Source organism: Leptonotus elevatus, chromosome 18 (genome assembly GCF_054856555.1).
Source record: "Leptonotus elevatus isolate MCC_2025b chromosome 18, RoL_Lele_1.0, whole genome shotgun sequence".
In the NCBI taxonomy this organism is placed as follows: domain Eukaryota; kingdom Metazoa; phylum Chordata; class Actinopteri; order Syngnathiformes; family Syngnathidae; genus Leptonotus; species Leptonotus elevatus.
Genome location: NC_141256.1, coordinates 11,818,646 through 11,838,175, shown reverse-complemented (window position 1 = coordinate 11,838,175; position 19,530 = coordinate 11,818,646). Strand labels below are relative to the sequence as shown.

The window sequence follows — 19,530 nt, the reverse complement described above, 5'->3', positions numbered from 1 at the left end:
TTTTCTAAATAAATGTTTTAGTCCAGTACAGTATCAAATGTAAGAAACGGCGGTCGGATGCGGCGCACCACAAACTACAACCACCACAAGGCGCATAAATGTTAAATGACACTGTCAATCAAAAGTGAGCGTGATGCTGCTGGCCGCGAAGAAAATGGAGGGTTTGGAGGTCATTAGCAAGGTCACGTCGTTTTATCCGCATGATGCCGAACAACGGGATTTCTCCCTCTCTTTCCATCTTTCATCCCTCACTCCTTTTCTCTCACGCTGACTCCGTGTTTGTTCCTTTGCACAAGACCGGGTTACATTGCTCAATTTCATGGTCTGACGGGCCTCTCGCCTCACCAGGTATCACACTGGAACGCACCGTGTCCAGGCAGTTATGAGGGGTAAAAAAAAAAAAAAGAGTTGATTTCATTTAGCTTCTGTCGCAGAACGACAGCAGAAAGAAATAAAAAAAAAAATAGACTGAACGTGCTCTATGTGAACCCACCCTGCCGGAATTGTAATCCCATTTGGACATCGAGGCTCAGCGCTAACGGTAAAATCGTTTATCTTTCTGCATCACGGCTTCTTCAGGTACCGAAATCCTCATGTTGGACGTCGGCGAGAAGGTTAGCTTATCTTTTGCTTGTGTTCTCCTCCAGGAGGGTTCATGCTTGAGAATTATAATTTACTTTACTTTTGTTACACAATACCTAGTGACCTTTTTTCAACTCGAGTACTCACCGGTACCGATACCAGGCATTATTAGTCATTCTTTTTATTTTGGCAATTTAGTAATAGTAATTTTTATCGTGCTTAACAGACAAACGTACAGTTCAACACGGCGTCCCGGCAACATGGAATGTTTGAAGTCACTTGTTGCTAGGCAGAATTGCACATTTCATTGGAATTTGGGTTTCTAGTAAGATCCCAACTTTTTTTCTTCTAATATCGCCTTTTTATTAAGTAAATTAAGTAAAAAAAAAAAAAATTATGTATTTTTGGTGTGATTCAAAATTGCTTGAATAGATGACATCATAAGCTGCCCCTCGCAATGAGCAACAAAAGACACATTTTGGAACCTGCCAAAATGGATTTTTATTCTTTGTTTCTCTTCTCCACAAAAGCAACAGCGATGAATGATGTCTTAAATCCAAAATGAAAAACATTAAGCCAATAACATTTTTGAAATGGTCGGGTTTGAGTGCTGCACAAGTGGCTCACATGCAGCTCTCAGTTGACCTTTTTTTATGTCGTCGTGATGCTCTTGCAGGGAATTCAGCCGAGCGCGTACTCCATGGGAGAAATGACATTTTCTCATTCTCGGCGGAAAGACGATGGAAACATATGCTGTTTTTTTTTTTTGCCCATCGACATCACACGGAATGAAATTGAGAAAGTACTGCTTTCAAACGTTCACAAGGTTTTACGCCGCTTTATCCTGTTTGTTTGTCGTAATAGTTTCCCGGAAGCGTGCTTAATTAATTGCATCCTTTAATTGGCCTACATGTTTGCATATATATGAGTCGGCAAAAAAACTCTACGGGGACAATAAGTCCTCCGAGAAACATTCTATTGTAAGCAAAGTGAGGGGAAAACAACATAATTACTTCTCATTGGTTATTTCTGAAGGCAGTTATTTTAAACGACGACATCTTAGGGGGATGATATAGAACTGGGATGACAAAACGTTGTTGTAATAAGTGACATGCAAATTCTAATAAATAATTTCTTGGTGTAGCAGCATGTGGTACAATGTTGTTTCGAATACCATATTGCAAGTAACTGGAAACCGTTTCATGTTTGTGGTCGTATTTCGATTCAATAATTACTATGGAGCAGGGCTCAGCAACAGCGGACGTGTTCCGAAAATAGCTCATCACTGATGGGACATTGGGATTTTCTAGGATATTTGAAAATGTAAACATTGAAAAGATTGATAGAAATAGTGTTGCATAGTGGTAGTTTTCTGTTTCCTAATCAATGTGAGAAATCATTAACATGATAAGTGTCTTCTAGGGGTGGGAATCTATGACTGTGTCACGATTCGATTCCGATTTTTGTGTATGTGATTCGATTCAGAATCGATTCTTCGATTCAGAATCAATTTTTGGTTCAAACTGATTTGGTTGACAATGATTTCTGCTTCAAAAAGTCATTATCTACTCCAGTCTGACTCGCTAATGCTAATTAGCATACTAATTGTGGCACTTTTATTGGCATAATTTGATCGTGACTTTTTCCTTCTACTCTCTAACGTGGCTATAACTTAACAGTGTATCAGAACGCGTGGAACCACACTGCCCCTCAGTAGTTAAATCGTGTACAGCATGAACAGCGCGCCCAATAAAGGCACACACAAACAAGGGCAAGACAGTATAAAATAATTTAAATAAAATTGATTTTGGGACATTTAAAATCGATTCTGAATCGCACTAAATGAGAATCTTATTTTTTTGGCACACCCCACCTTTTTATGTGAAGACACTGTCTTCACATAAATGATTAATTATTAATAATAACTAGGGCTGTCACTTGGAAATCTTTCTAGAATTATCCTATTGATTTTGCCATCGTTTACTCTGGCAATATCCTCCAATTAATTTTTGCCAGGAAAGACAATTTATGATTTTCTGAAATCCATTTTTTTAATTTTTTTTTATCTGAGCTCTATAACCAAGCGCCTCGGCGTCCTGAAAATGTGGCCCTCTCAAGAAAGGCCTCAGGTGGGACACGTAGGTAGACTGAGGCCCATCCAATGTCTGGTTCTTATTATACAGGCTTCCAGAAGTTTTTTGTAAACACTGAATTTTTTGCTTCTAAACCCAAAATTCTTTTTTATCAGACGTCACCTTGTCTCACCTCAAAGGTAAGCCAGAGAGTTTTTAAATGCGACATAACTTACTACAAATTAAGCGTGCCCCTAATTTACGGCTCGCCGACCCCATCTTGAGAACCCGTGTTCTAAACGACCATTTGTTGACACGTCGCCGCTGAGGGGGAATAAGTCATTGTGTATTTCATTACATGTTCATCTGTGCTCATGTTAAAGCGGCCACTGATGCAAGCTCAACTTGACTGCGAGACGTCATCCAATTTATTAGCTTAAAAGTGATTTGGGAGCAATCGCCCGCAAAGTAATTAAAAATAGCGAGTGTGTGTAATAAATGGAAAATCGGGAACAGCTGTCGGGAGATGACAATTCCACGGCGAGGATGCGAATGGGAGGAAGCGCCGTCCCGGCGCGACAGTAATTAGCGGCGACGGGAAGACGGGGCCTCCTGCTGGCCAATAATGGAGACGTACGATTAATAATCATAGCGTGTACATCTGACGGGAGTAGTAACCGATTAGCCAAGTTTTTAATCGTTCATGAGGGATCGATTGATGAATCGTGTTGTCAACTATGTGGCTGCAAATATATTCGGTGCAGTTGATTTCGTCTGAACGAGTTTTCTTTCTTGGCCACGTGACGGCAGTATGTTGTACATTTGTAGCCTGTGTCATCAAATACGGTTATTCTGGAACAATATTAATTAGTTGTAGTAGTTGACAACAGTCGTTATGTTGTATGCAAATGGTATAGGCTTAATATATATAAATACAGTTTTGCATTTCCTTACTAGAGACAGGCCACCCACTATTGTTTTTGACACTGTAAATTTGAAAGAACAGTGAAAACAGGAAGTATTTCAAGCTCAGTCTAGTTTTTGCTGAATTTTGTTGAGCGTGAAGTCCTCTTCAATCCTTTTTATGCTTACACAAAGTGTTGGGCGTAGGTTTGTTTTATAATGTACAATTTTGGGCACGTATGAATGTATATTGTGACATGGTAAGTTTGTTAGTTTGGGGAAAAAAACAAAAAAGCAAAACCGGTGACATACAACAAAAATCCAGAGTGATTGGTACACTGTAACACACTACAATATTTTATCTTATCCTTTGCTCTTGTTCTCTCTCAATGGAAAATATATATATATATTTTTGCATTATTTTAAAGGTGTGTTGAAAGAGTGCCGTAAATGCTATAAAAACATGCCTAAGCTGTATTTAAATATCGGATTTCATTTTTTGTGCCTGTAATGGAATAGTCTTTACTGCATCCGCCCTCAACTACATTTTGAGACCCGAAGATGTTGTTTATCTGAGAGAAGGCTCATCGGTAGATGCTACTTTTTTTTGGTTAGCTAGAATGCTAATTTGACAGTGTCTGTTCCTTACTGTTAATTTATAAATGCTTGACCTCTCAAGATGGCTCGCTATCTATCGAATCTGAAAATACCTGGAAAATACCAATGCGGCACGGAAAGAACATGCTAACACTTCACAGGAAGGCCAAAACCAAGATTGGAACGTAAATCTCCGTAACTGTGAGTTAGATGCGCTAACTGCTAGCCCAGCTGCTTGTGTCAATGTCATCAATGTGTGATTTGCAATCAGGATTAAGAGGCTAGAATAATATTGATTTCTTCCAGCCTATACCATCCAAATAAGGGATCGAACCTCTTCTGAGCCGTGATTGCCCCCCCTCCCCGGCCCCCTTTACGATATTTGCCTGTGGGATCATTACAAATAATGGAGTGGCTGGAATCGCTTTTGGTCTTTGTGGGCGGGAGCTTAAAAGCTAACCAACCTTTAAAAGTTGGCTCACAAACACGCGACGGACCCGCTTGACCTTCACACCGGCGGCCCAGCTGCTTAATAAAGAAATCCATCAGGCCGCCGCCCAGCGCGGTGGCTTAATGTAGCGTTGAGCAGCAGCTTGCGTTGCTCGACGGCACAGTCGGCCGCGCTCATATTTGTCTCAGGGAATTAAGCGGCTAAAACGCAAAGAGCGGCGGCGCGGCAAGAGACGACGACATAACGATGACGGATGACCCTGACAATCTTCGGGTACGTCTTCAGTATGACGCTTCTTCTTCCGCTTTTGTTACCAAATGTGGTTTAAACTCGAATGCTAATTGTTCTCTATATTATACGAATACTGTCATTTCTGCGAGTCGAACATGTGACGTCATAAAAACGAAGAAGAAAAAGTCCTGGGTAGTTGCAAAAAAATAAATAAAAAGTGCTTCTTGCTGCCTGGGGACCCCACTTTGATGTAAAACACGACATTGGGTCAGACATTTTGGTTTTTATTTCCATACCCGTTTCATGACAAATTCACTCACAAGGTCATCATGATTCTTGGTGGAAGTGAAAATTGTCATTATTAGCGCCTGATTGATTGATTTTTTAGACCTATGTCCATTACGATATTTAGCAAAATAATTTTTTTATTCTTTTGCCGATTAATGCAAAAAAAGTACGTATTGTGAAAAAGAAATCAGACGACCCCCCCCCCCCCCCAATTTTAAAATAGATAATTTCACCTGATTAATTTAATCGGTCAGGCTCTAGTTACTATATATACATTTGTAAGAATATGACATTACATTTCATTGTAATGAAAACACTTTTTTTTCCACAATCCCTAATTTCGTTTTGTAATTTCACGCGTACTTGTGTATAATACGGCACCCACAATTTTTGGATGATTTTTAATTATTCTTTTTTTTTTTTTTTAAAGAAAAGCGTGTTATTCTCAAGATATTACAGTACCTTAATTATTGCAAACTTATTTACAGCATTCGCTGTCATGTGGACTGGAACACTTGTTAAAGATGCTCTTTCCACAAAGACTGATAATGATGTTTTGGTTAGCAATGGATTGTAATTGATCAAAATAGTACCCCTGTCCTTTGCACTTTTTCCCAGAGTATAAAATCAATGAATGAATGAATGAATCAATCAATCAATCAATCAAAGTGGCCCGTCACGAATATTAAAGTGTCATCTCCGACAGCTGTGACTCCTCATATTTTTCTCCCACACTCACCAGCTGTGCTTGAAGAAAGGCTTCTCACATTTTTTATTATTTTTTTTTTTACCAAGAATTCTCTCCGATTTTTTTTATTTTCATATTAAAGCAACTCCGTCCCCAATCGTGGTTTCGGCGAGCCAGGAAGAAGCCATGAAATATGTATGCGCTGTGAGAACACAGCGACAACGCAGCAGCTTGTAAGCCGCTGTTCTCGGATCAGTAATCCAACAAGTTCTCATGCGGCTCCTCGGGGTCCTTCATGAAAGCGGCGGCACCGTGTCGGGAGTTTGGCCGCCGTCTTCCCGGCAGCCTCTTAATTGTCTCGCGCTACAAAAAAAAAAGAAGCCTGGCGCGCTTTCTTTGTGAAAATGTTGATTTCGGTGTTACTGTGCGTTTAGCATCACAGATGACTTACTGGTGACCCTACTTGGAATCAAAACATTAAAACAAGCTCTCATTTTTTATTTTTTTTATACTGATTTTAGGAAGCCATTTATTGAAGAGCAGACATTTTATGTGAAGGATCGCCTTTAATTTGGGACCCGGCAGTTTGATCTCACCACAGATAAACTTGAGTGTCCTTCAACCACAGCAGTGAAAACCTTTCAAGAAAAAAGTTACTTCAATGAATGTCATAAAAGCATAATATTTGCTCAGTTTTTTTTAAAAATCATAGCTATAATTATGAAACCTTGATTTTCTTTTTATTATTAATCTTAAAGGTAGGGTTGAGCAATTAATCGAATTTCAATTATTACACTTCACAATTACAAAATCAGCATAATCAGAAAAAAAAGGATTATTAATACTAATTTTGAGTTGTTTAAATTTATACATTTGCACCTTTTTTGCATTTTAACATAAGTAATATTAATACATTTCGTTTCATCCAAAAGAAACTTGCATAATAGTGTTTCAAAGAATTTTAATTGTCTTAATATTTTTTACATTCAAATATTTACCCCAAAAATAATTGTGATTTAAATTATTACCAAAATAATCATGATGAATATTTTCTTCATAATCGAGCAGCCCTACTAAAAAAATTAACTCCCAAACTAATGAAAAACAAGCAATGCTCATAAAAATGTAATCAGCCCTCATTGAATTACAAAAGTATACACACAGTAAGTGAAGTAAGTAAATGTAGAAATCTGATATTTTTAATGTCATTTAATAAATACAAATCTGATAATAATTTTTTTTTTTAAATAAATTATCTTTTAAAATTCTTTAAAAATCTTCACACCTCCCTTCCCTAAAAAAAATTAAAACATATATCTATTATCCGTACCTTTTATCCAGGGTTGGCGCTAACTAAATTGGGGCCCGAGGCACAATTTTATTTGTTCATTTGTTGATGAGGTGGGATGCTGATGTTTAAAAAAAAAAAACTAACGACGACAGGCAATGATGGAGCATGGGTAGTAGGCGGGAGATATGAGGTGTTTTTCGGTGCTGAACCTAATTTATCCTTATTTTCTCTGGTGGCTATCTTGAACAATTATAATTCAGAAAAAAGCAGTACTTTTTTTTTTTTTTTTGCAAATTAAATGAAAATAACTTTTAAAATTTAAAGATTATTTATTAATTATTATTATTATTATTATTATTATTATTATTATTACTATTATTATTATTATTATTATTATATATTATTTAAAGTTTAGGAAAAACTTCCCCTCATTTTTTTGATATAAAAAAAACATTAATTAACATAAATACTCTACATGAAAGGAATAAATTCCCCTAATTTGTTCATTAAAGTATGATAATCTTTCTGTTGAAAACGGAATCCCAATTCAACTGGAATAATCCAGCATGCTTTGTTTCATTTAACATGCCGTAGAAAATAAATCTGAAAAAGTACACTGGACACTTACTTACTTCATGAAATAGGGCTCAAACTCGTTGTCGTTTTTAAGGCTGCAGAGAGAGAAGCATAATTGCTTATAAAGAGTTATTGGACACCGCTTCTTGTGCTAAATCCCTTCTCGGTACACTTTTTAATGCAAACGCCACGTGGGAGGAGTAAAATCCTATTCACAGGTTTAAATGAAGATAACAAAAGGCTTTAGTCGGCGGAATTAGAACATCCAACCGAGTCATTTTCATCTTTTTAAAAGGCGCAAAAAACGCTCGCTTGAGACGGCGTCTTGTCGCCGAGCGGCACCACCGGGACCCGGAACAAAAGGCGCTAAATGACTGAAACGTTGGGGAACGGCCAACTCAATTGAGATCGGCGAAGCCTTATATTGGCTTCGGCTGATTTTTAGAAAGCATTTGAAATGAACACGGCGGGTTCCGGCTCATTATAAGCCAGGAAGGAAGTATATGCAAGCGCGTGGTGAGGAAACTCGGCATCCAAATGTCTGCTATGTCCGTTTTAGGAGCCATTCAGCACCAACCAAATTCACATACATTGCTAGCCTTCCAAATCGGAGCCTGCTTTGGTACGTCTACACCTGGCACTTGTTGGTAGAAATCTCAAGCCTCTATTCTTTATTTCAGCTTTCTCTCGTTTATTTAATATTTGTTTGCTAAACCATTTTGCCCAGTATTAGTGTTTTAGCCGTGACATTTAATAATTGTTGTTTTGTAATAGCAGCAACACTTTCGTTGTCTCCTTTTTATGTGTAATTCCATCCTTTATTTTTTTTTGTGTCATGCATGTGCTGTTTGCACTATTGTAGAATTTTAGCCATGATATAAGATCTCAAAAACGTATTTATACGTTTTTTTTTAAATGCTTGTTTTTTAATGCTAGAGCATACGTAAGGCTTTGATGCATCCTCTGACATGTAGAGGTCGTTTAAAGCAATGGTGGTTATTACAGAAAACGGCCAGCAGGTGGCAGGAGAGTATAAGAGAGCAATCGGGGCCATGTTGCAAAAATCTCTTCTTGCCAGTGTTTTCACCAGGAATGTGAATATTGATGAAACTTAGCTACATTCTAATGCTAATTGCTGCAAAACGGAAACAGTTACAAATATACTTTTTTTTTTCCTGATGAAAAAAAGACACTCTAATCTTTCTTTTGGTAGGTTTCATCTTTTTATAGCAATAGAACACAATATTCTCTGGGCCTTGCAAAATCAGTCAAAATCCAGTAAAACAACCGGGAGTGAAGGGGGTTGCTTCAGTGACTGGTTGCGAAAATATTGTATTATTTATTACTTATTATCAATATTGCAGTTAGTGTTTTGTATTTTATGTACGACAGCGATGTCACAGCTGCCATTTTTGTTCAACTGCAGCCGTGTTGGGTGTCATGAAGCTTTGTTGTTTTTCTACATCAGGTCTTTAATCGACGAAGAAATATCAAGACAATCAAGGCAAGGAGTGAAAATGTGCATTCTCGTAACAGCGTTACCATATTATTTAGTAAGGCAACTGCACATTTCCCATTTTTTGTACTAATGTTTTGTTCTCTGCACAGTGAACTTTTGACCCTAGACGTGTTGTGGTAACAGTGGCCGTGTTTGCGCTCCCGTCACAGGATTCGGGATCCTGGAGGGGTCATTTAGTAATTCGACTTTAATCACAGCTTCTTGAAGCATGCATGCCGAGGGCGTTGAATATTTAAAAAAAACAAAAAACAAGAAAAGTGTAAATAGTTCACGCCCGTGAAGATGAATACGGAGCAAAACTCGACTATAAAATGTAAAGCGTCCGTCAAGAGTCTGCGAGCTTTAAAGTTCGCATTTAATCCTCCAACGGTCCCCAACTTCAGGCCGTCGCAGCCGCGTGTGCCATCATAGATCACACGACGGACAAATTAGCTTTGTCGGAATCTGTGCCTGAATCTCCGTGCAATCCTTTCACACCCGCCATCTCTCGCGACGGTGGAGAATTTCAAAGAGTGGAAGAAAAACAAGAAGAAAAGAGTGTGGGATGTAGCCGGATGACAAATGCAACTAAATCTCAACAGGGTTAGCGCGAGGTTTACGCTTTATGTCCCGACACATCGTCAGCCGCGGCTCCCCGCGAGAGACGCACCCCCGCACTTTTCCTGTGACTCTACAAATCCTTAAAACTTAATTACAACAAGGCTGAGCCATGGAAATGAACTCATTTAGAAAGACATTGCTACATATCTGCCCTCCAGTCTTTTTTTATTTTTTATTAATTAATTTAATTAGTTTCTTTGTCACCGTTTGCTAAACTAAAACTTTATTTTTTTTTGTTAACTGTAACTTTGTTAAAGCTACTGAACGTAGAATATTCCATTTCGAATCACTACTGCCACCTGCTGATGAAAAATGAAACTGCGCGTACCGTTTTCCACATACACGCCACGCACATTACGTCACATCCGCAGACAGGGCGCGGGAAATACTAACCCGAATCCAGTCTGAAAACGATTGGCCAGAGGCTTGCAGGAGTACCCATTGTGAACAGCTGAGGTGTTAATCTACTAATTAGAAGGCATTTCAGTCATAAATGGTCAAATAAAAAACTTATTGTAAAGTTATTTTGGGGGAAAAAGTTCCATATTGTAACTTTAAGATGATTGCTTCTTTTTCGGATAAGGTGTTGCATTGTATATTTTCCAATCGCAAATGGCTACTGAGCACAATAAACCACATGCTGCTTCACCAAGACATTATCTGGTGACATGAAGCTGTCTGTTTTGGTAATCCCCAAGTTGGTATTAATGACGTTTAAGTCCATGTTTAAAAAAATAAAAAAATAAAATAAAAAGGCGCTAAACTAATGTTTATAAACAATATTTTCAAACTTTATAGTTGTTTTGTGTCCACATGCAAGGTGGTTGATTAAAATGTATTTATTTGTTTTTATTCACAGTATTTTTTTTCCTTCTCATTAAGTAATGTAGTAAATAATTACATTCCTTGCATAATGAGTTTCAAAACATAGCAATGAATTCCTATTTTATTACAAAAAAACTTTTTGGTGGTAGATGGCCGTTGAGCCCCAAAATTTGCTCACCCCTGTAATCAGGTTTTATCTCCATTGTTTTAAATCTGTTATTTGAAAGGCTAAAATTTTCAACACTTTTTTTTTTTTAATGGCTGTCTCGCACTCAGTCCTGAATGAAAACATCCCAAAGAAATCAGGCTGGCATTATTTTATTGAATGAGTCACATGACATGTCACATCACATAGCATCCTATATATATATATATATATATATTTTTTTTAGCACTTGTAGAGGCGATTGATCCGGAGAACATCCCACTCAGAGAGACCCGCCCGCTGGCCGATTTCCACGGAGCCGTCGGGGATCGGGGTCATGGTTATGGCCTGATGCACTCCGAAGGCGGTCCTACGGATTTAGAGAGACAATTGGGTTACTACAAACACTGCGGAGTGACAGATCCACTGCTCCTCCTCAATAGCGTCTTTCCTTTCTTATCTAAGATCTCGGGGCGCTGATAAGCGAGTACCGACAGGTCTTTCCAGCCTGTCTCCCTCTGTTGGTCATCGTTTTTCATGTTTCTTGGGCGAGTTGTGCCTTTTTAAGTCAATTTCGTTTGCCCAGTGAAAAAACACTTCATCTCCGTCTTATGTTCTTTGTTGCATCCGGCACAGGTGTGTGTGTGTGGATTATGTTACTTTTGTACTTTTTTCATCTTACTTTCCGTAGTGCAAAATGGAGTTGTAGTCGTAGGGGATATTGAGATTATTAGTGTCCTGCTTGTCGAAGTTGTGCTTTTGATCTGAAGACAGGAAACGTGAAAAATAAGAGCAAGTGAAGACAAGATGCTGCTTCGCAAAATAAAAAAGTTGATTTTTGGGGAGAGCCACTGACACTGCTGGATGTTGTCCCAGTTGATGCGGATGTGCCGGTCGCGGTCGCTGCGCGTGTGCTCGTGGTAGAAGCCCATGGCGTGCAGCACCTCGTGCTGGATGATGCCGTGCTGGATGCAGCCAAAACGCTGCAGCGACACCAATTGCTTTCCTCCCATACGGCCCAGCATTGAGAAACACCTGGATGGGCGCACACACACGTTCACAAAAATGTTTTCTTTGGCAGTTTTGGTTGTCGTATAGGTCATAATTTGACTTTTGAAATGCCACTGTCTGAACGCCTCACTGGCTTGTCATAACCCAATTCATCCCAGACCACCTACTTTAGGAGCTGATATTTATTGCCGGACCAGCCTTTATGTTGCTGGTGTCATTTTAGCGCTAGCGTCAATGCTAAATTTAATGACGGTTCCTTTCAAAATACTGCAAAGTCGTGTTGATGCTGTGATCATCTTTGTTGGTGGGCCAGCCTCGATGCTTCTGGTTTCATGTTTAGCAAACAGCTTATCTGCTTAAAGGAGACTGGAGTAGCATACAGTGCTTGTCAGTATAGGAACGAAACATTATGGCTTACTCCGTTTTAGCATTTTAACATTAGACCTCTCAAATTCAGGCTTGTATTCCTCCTATTGACAGAAGACCACATTATTATTCCTATTTTTATTTTGTACTCACCCGAATTTGGGCTCAAAGCTGAGGTAAGCCCCCTGGCGTGTTCGCGGGATGAAGCGGATGCAGGTTCTGGCCTCAATTCCCCTCAGGGCGCCTACGATGGTTTGCCTCTCCGTACCGACTGCCAATGAAAATGCCCCATCGTAAATAATGAAGTCAACAATCCAGAATGAACACAAACCAGGAACAACAAAATTACTGTATTTGTTTGAGATGATGTAGGGGATCACGACTTTGCCGTTGCCAGACTTTGGCCACAGGCAGCTTTTTGCGTTAACCGCGCACTTCATGGCAGTCCTTGTTCTCGGAAGCATCACGTCCCCCTCCATCAGGTGTGCGTCAGATCCTGAATGAAAGAAAAAACAAGACAGAAAACTATCAATCGGCATTCATAAACCTCATCAAATCTCCAATTTTCCCTTCAAATCCTCACCGTTGTTCATCTTCAGGATTGTGTCTGCGATGCTGTACTCGGCCGGTTCCCCGGAGTACTCTAATGAAAAAGCAGATGACATTCAGTGGCGCCGACATGCACGCACACTTTGATACCTATTGATTGCGATCGATAGGACGGTCGCGCACAGACGGGTCTCGGATGCCGGTCACATACCGTTATCGACAGACAAGTCCTGCAAAGAGAGTGGAAGAAAGGATGCACTTTAGATGGGATGCAAATGTGACGTAAGGTTCTATGTAGTGTTAATTTCGTCGACGAAAACTAAACAAAAATTATTTCGTTAACGCACGTTTTTCACCGTACAAAAAAAAACTAGACGAGACTAAAACCCTCATTAATAAACAATAACTGGGACTAAATCAGTATGCATTTCCATTGACTAATGAAGACGAGACAAAAATGTACTTCACTAATAATTTTAGTTCATGAACAAAAACGAGACCAAAAATAATATGATTTTGTAAAATCTTGCCTGCTAATCTGTCGCTGTGACACGCAGTGACAACCCCCCCCCCCCCCCCCCTTTTAATTCTGCAGCTTGCGAGTGCAACATGCACAAACACATGGGACAGACAGGAGGTGGATTCACGGTGAAAGGTAAAAAAATAAATAAAAAAGAAGTAAATTATAGTTATAACGTAACATTATAGCTATAACGTTCCAACAATAAAGTTAATCCGACCGCGACCGATGCTGGCTAATTTGCTAGCTCATAGCATGGAGCCATAGTAGTTACTTACTACGTGTCATGTTGAAGATGAGAGAGCATTTTAGGTGAAATAGTTTTACCGGCTGACCAAAAAACAAAACAGGGTTTAAATGATTTTCCTGACTAAAACTAGACTAAAACGTTGACAGTTTTTGTTGACTAAAACTGGACAAATCAAATTATGTTTTCTTGGACTAAAATATAGACTAAAATGCTACATTTATAGTCGACTAAAAAATGGGATGAAGTTAACTAACTATGATAAAAACAAACAAGTGTGATTGAAACTGGACTAAAACTGAGACTAAATTGAAAAAATAGCGGATAAAATGAACACTAGTTCTACAGTTATACTGTTTTTAACACCATAAATTGTCTAAAGTTGTAGATCTGAGTGATTTGTTGCTTATTGACCGGCAACCCAGTCCAAGGTGTGCCCCGCTTGTCTCACCTGAAGTCAGCTTCAGTAAAGGGTAACCGCACACCCACCACAGTGGTACGATCACATCGCCATTGCGGGTTACCTTATTTATTTATTTTTACCAACCAGAAGTACTGTATACCTTGTAGTGCCTATCCAGGATGGGTCTGGCCTACAGACCCTCCATTCCCATTCCTTGTCAATACCGTTCACACTGTACAAGGATAAAGGAAAACGGTCAATTCCCAGCTTGGATGGCTGATCGTTTTTTTAATTCCTTCCAATGGCTCCATGGTTTTCCCGAGTGCACCAATCTATATAATCAGTTTCCTTGACCAAAGTACCGACTCAAGACCTAGATCTCGAGACCCTTTAGTAGGAAACACAAGCCAGTACGTGGCCCGCCGTTCCAAGTGAACGGCCCCACTTCATAAAAAGCCGTTTTTAGAGCGCCGCTACTCACCCCGCCGGGTCGTGCGTAGCAGAGGGTGACGAGCTGCAGCGAAAGAAGCAACATGATGTCTCTGAGATCCATTTTGTCTTCAAGGAGTCAGTGAGACTGTTTCACCTTGTGGAAGAAGTTGATGCTGACGATCGGTCAGGAGCGGGTTTATATACGAGGCGGTCAAGGTGCGTCCACCTTTGGGCATTAGCGGTAAACAATCGGGAGTGCCCGTCACACCTCGAACCAAACATTGACACACTGGGGGACAAGCTTTCCCATCCGTCCACGGGCGACTGTCAAGCTGCTGAGCGTCGGGTTTCAGATGCGGAGAGAACCCGCTGCCAAGTTTGACTCGCAACATGACAAACACGCCGTATCAAACAAACCATCATGTCCTTATCTTCCCCCCTGCCTGTTTTAACGCCGCCGATAGCCTAAGAGTGTTTCCTGAGATGTGCCTGGCAAGCCGAATCTCTTTCGCATGTTGAGGAATGGCAACAATAAATACAACCAAAGAAGGAAATAGCATTTCAATGAAATAAACAAAAAAAAAACACACACACTGTTGGCGTTTGCAGCCCTTGAGTGCAGTCCTAATTTTTGTCATAATGGAAAGCGAAGCAGGGATGCCGCATATCTGATCGCTCCATTAGCAGCGGACAGTTTTACAATCGCGGCTTTTGTACTCGTTTCTTGGCGCCGTTAAGAGCGAGCTGCGGCTGCGGAATTATTCAAGCCGACTACAGTTGATCTTAACTCATGAAAGCGGGAGAACAGCTTGAGGTTTTCAGTTGAATAAGTCATTTTTTGCATGATCATTTTTCCTCATAGTCCATCAAAAAAGACATTTCTGATGACTCATTTTAGCCAAAAACCAAACAGATCTAAAGACCCTTAAGGTTTTCTAGCGTTTGAGCTCCCCTCAAACCCCAAAACATTCCCTAAGCGGGATACAACTTGTTTATGGAGATGCCTGTTCGTCTTTATCGTCCCGCTGGCTTCGAAATCTTGTTTACCGGAGGGAGCGGGACGCCGTCCAGCTGAAAGTCTTTTAGGATCCGATTTCACACGTCAAGGTCGGCAGCCTCCTGACTCGGATGCCGTCGTGGGGGCCTTTTACGAGACGTCGTACATCATAATAATAATTCGTTTATGATCGCGGGGATCCAGGAATTGTTTTGTGTGTGCGTGTATTGCTTTATCGAGGCCTCGATGGACTCCCAACAAAATCTTGACCGTGGGTCGCTCTGACATATGATGCTGCATTTTGCACATGTATGCACGCTGATGGCTGCTTAGGTAATCCAATTTGTATTCTTTTTTTTTTCCTACCCGCAAAGCTAATGCTTGGTGATGTATGAGCCATCCATCCACTTTATGAGCTTTACGCTTCCCGTGCTTTATGTCCAACTGCAACAGACGCGTCTCATTTACGCCCCGCTGGCATTTTCATTGTTTTTCTAATGGAAGTGTAACCGTAAACAATTCTATGTTTGTCAACCGCGAGTGGGCTCCGTGTTGAGCCGACGCATGACAAGAGCTGCGGTGTTAGTTGGTCCGTACTGTATGCTCTGCATTCCCTGCATCCGCCTTATCAATTAGCAATTAGCTAAACTTGACAGCAGTTGCCGTCTTGTCAAGTGCATTCTGTGTCTACTCTTTGCAACTTCTCCTCTTTCTTACAAAGGAGCAAAGGTAAATATTGCCCCTGCATACATACCAGGTAACCAGCACCGTTGGTCCTTGTCATTGCTCCCAGCGTCTTCCTTGTTATGTCTCCTCGATGTCACCCTAATTGGGGGTTCTACATGGTCAGCGGACCAAAAGTCGTTGCTGCTCTGCTTTGTTGTTATTGTTGTGGTGGTGGTGTCCCTTTCCCCCCCTCCCCGGATGTTGCCATGGCAACTGCAGGAAAATTGCCTGAATGTGGTGGAGTTCACAATACATAAATGATCCCATCCTATTCTTTAATGTTTTAGCTCCATCCAGCCAGCCATTGTTTGCCACTGACTAACTAGCTCTCTAGATAAATAGTTCTCTTGCTCCATAATTAACACTACTCGCCCGACGTGTACACTGTTTCTTTGGACTCGGTGAAACAGCATGTAACTGATTGTCCTAGTATTTTTCAAAAAAAACTTTTAGTCTTTACATTATACTCATAAGAGATTAAAATGTATATATGCGTACAAAGCGTGTTTTGCTAGTCAAAGTAATGTGCTAGTCAAAAATGATGACAATGTCGAGTGCTCCGGCCCTGTGAGGATTGATTTGAAATCGAATTGGTCAAAAAAGTCCCATTGCTAGTACACTAGTTTAAGTTATGTTTGCTATCACTACTGATTATGAGGGTCCTGGATCGATTAGACTTGGCAACACGTTGAGGCTGAAATATCCATCCATCCATTTTCTTAACCGCTTGTCTTCACAAGGGTCGCGGGGAGCGCTGGAGCCTCGAGGCTGAAATATGATTGGACAAAAAAAGAAATCTGACACCCACATTCCTGCACTCTAAAAACAGTTGGGTCAACAAAAAAAAAGACCGATCCACTAATTGGGCAAGTTTGACCCAGCTTTGAGTTGTTCTGTACAAAATGACAAAATTTGTTGGGTTGTTTTTTACTAAATGACAATTTTTGGGGGGTTATCTTATACAAAATGACCCAATTTTTAAGTGACTATAGGCACTTGGGTCAAAAATTTCCCAATTATTTATAAAAAAAAAAAAAAAAGGACCAACACCACTTGGGTCAATTTGTCCCAACTTTTTTGGTTATTCATTTAACCCAGAACCCAGAGGTCAAATGAATAACCCACAAAGCAACCCATTTTCCCTAACTTTTTGGGTTAAATGAATAACCCAGCAAGTTGGGTCAAATTAACCCAAGTAAATAAAATAACCCTAGTTTGGACCGATCCACTACTTGGGTCAATTTGACCGCCCAACTTTTAAATTATTATTCAAATATTCCAAAACCCAAATAACTAACCCACACAGCAACCCCATTTTTTTTTTTTTTTTTTTACCCAACGGAATAACCCAGAAAGTAGGGTCAAATTGACCCAAGAAGTAGATCAGTGCAAATTGAGTTATTTTTGCTCTAACTATTTCTAAAGTGTGGAAGCGTTGAAGCCCAAAAACTTTGGGAATACATGTACACAATTTCATGGATCAAATATTTGAATTTTCCGTATGTTGCAAATGGAGACGAGCGCTTGCGATAGTGTTGAGGCCAGCAGAAAAGACCTCGCTTGCCCCGGGGGCTCGCCACAGCTGCTCAGCTAATAGCGATCAGAAAGTCAAGTCTTGTCTCCGCACAGCGTCCAGCGATCAGAATGATGGACGAGGTGTCAACAGCGTGACGGTGATGACGAGGTAAAGTACAGCGAGAGGGCGTGACGGAGAACAGGTTTAATTATCATCTCCTTTTTACTCCTCCGGGGCTCAGTGTACTTTATGGACGGCGGGACCGGCGAGCTCTCTCGGATTGCGGGCGATTATTGGTTGCCGGCGACGCGCTGCTGATGCATCAGCTGTACATCAGGCCTTTTTTATTGAACCGCTGTGACTCATCCGCATCCCACAGCCCACTCTTCACATTTAAAAAGAGTGATGGCAAAAGCCCATTTCCGGGGCGAAAACTCACTGATTGTAAGCCCCTCGAGTGGTCGTGATTATCTTCGCTCGCAAAACGTTCAAATTAAAGCGCTTAATTTTTACTGTAACAGTAAATCATCACCGTATAATATCAGGGGCATACGCTTCTTTCGCTTGTATATCCCACAATTCTCTTCTTCTGCTGTAAACAATTGCCTGTTACTGCGTTCTTTGCATCGGTGCAGTACGTTTGGGTAAAAAAATGACGTGACTCACTATACTATGATATTTCAATCCTGCTTCCTCTGAGTAACTGTAAAACAATTATTTTTGTGTTTGCTCCTTAGTGTTTTATACAGTAATAAAGAGAATATCAGCACAAAATCCCCCCCCCCGGACTGCTTGTCAGAGCAAGCTGACCCCCGACGACATACGAGCCTAAGCAACGTTTGTTCGTGTTTGTGTCGGGCTTCTCTTTGTTTGCCTCCCAGGCTAATGGGCGGTGTCACAATGCTGCCTAATGTGTCAAGTTGCGCAACGCGAGGACCACACCAGCGCGCCTTTCTTGGCTAAGCGCTTAAAGAGATTAGTAATAACATGAAATAAAACGGTCAGTAGGCGTTTTGTTGCTATTTAAGTTTTTGAGTTGCTATTCACGGATTTGCTTCATAATCCAAATTATTTTGACGTGTGTTACTTGTTTGTTTTGGCTGCTCTTATGACAGATTGGACAAGATTTGACCGGCAAGTTTTTAATGTTTATTTGTCAAGTTGTGCAGAATATTAATAAATAACAGTTACACAAATATGCCGTTACTCTGAAATTGTGATTCAAATGTTGAGGGACTTTTTGTGTACATCGTTCGATTGCGTCTACCCGAGGGCGCAGGAGCTGGAAGAGGTGGTGACCAGGATGTGGAGGGTCAAAGAAAATTTGGTTTCTTGCAGCGTGCAAGTCCCCTTGTCGGTTGGCAAAACTGGTGCCATGTGGTTTTTTTTTTTTTTTACTTCTGAAGGGGGTGCTACTGAGTGAATTTCGGGCTGTTCTGCTGGGGACCCCCAAAAATACATACATATTCACGAGGATGCATCCGCACACCAAAATGAGACACATTTTCAGGAATAGTGAGGCCCCCAGACGGCAATACATTACAGTAGTAATGTACACGTCATTTCCCTTCAGTTAAGAAGGAAAAAAAAGTCAAAATATATATTTTTCATTTCCCCAGACAATTGCGCTTCATGTTCAGTGAGGAATAATGAAGTGTTCAAGGAGTGAGCTGCATCAGACACACACACATATACACGCACACACACACACGCACACACACAGTCGCATATCTCCAAGCCAAGGCATCCCCGTCAGCCATGCACTGCTGTGGGCATTGATAGGACAATCAGCTCACTGGGGACTCACTGACGTCCAATCGAACGACATTTTGTTGGCGGGCAGTGCCCCGAATCTTCACGAGCTTGCCAGATATTCTCCCTTCAGTGAGCCGCCACGAGCAAGGGCCTATCAACTGACAACCGCCGCTTTGGACGCCATCCACGGTTGGACTTTATCCGTCCCCCGCAGATGTCTGATTAGTGTAGCGTAGGGGA

General features: G+C 40.7%; 2 protein-coding genes across 4 annotated transcripts in view; one reads left to right on the top strand and one right to left on the bottom strand.

Moving 5' to 3' along the window:
- LOC147158617 (MAM domain-containing glycosylphosphatidylinositol anchor protein 2) overlaps positions 1-19,530 on the top strand; it is a 223,234-nt gene that overhangs the window by 89,621 nt on the left and 114,083 nt on the right. The gene's annotated exons all lie outside the window — the stretch shown is intronic.
- On the bottom strand, positions 11,012-14,432 carry LOC147158618 (low choriolytic enzyme-like). Its single transcript, XM_086060429.1, has 8 exons — positions 14,346-14,432; positions 12,906-12,924; positions 12,729-12,788; positions 12,495-12,641; positions 12,299-12,416; positions 11,625-11,803; positions 11,451-11,532; positions 11,012-11,138 (listed from the first exon to the last, which is right to left on the bottom strand). The coding sequence occupies exons 1-8, from the start codon at positions 14,415-14,417 to the stop codon at positions 11,012-11,014; spliced, it is 804 nt and encodes a 267-aa protein (XP_085916555.1). The 5' UTR covers positions 14,418-14,432.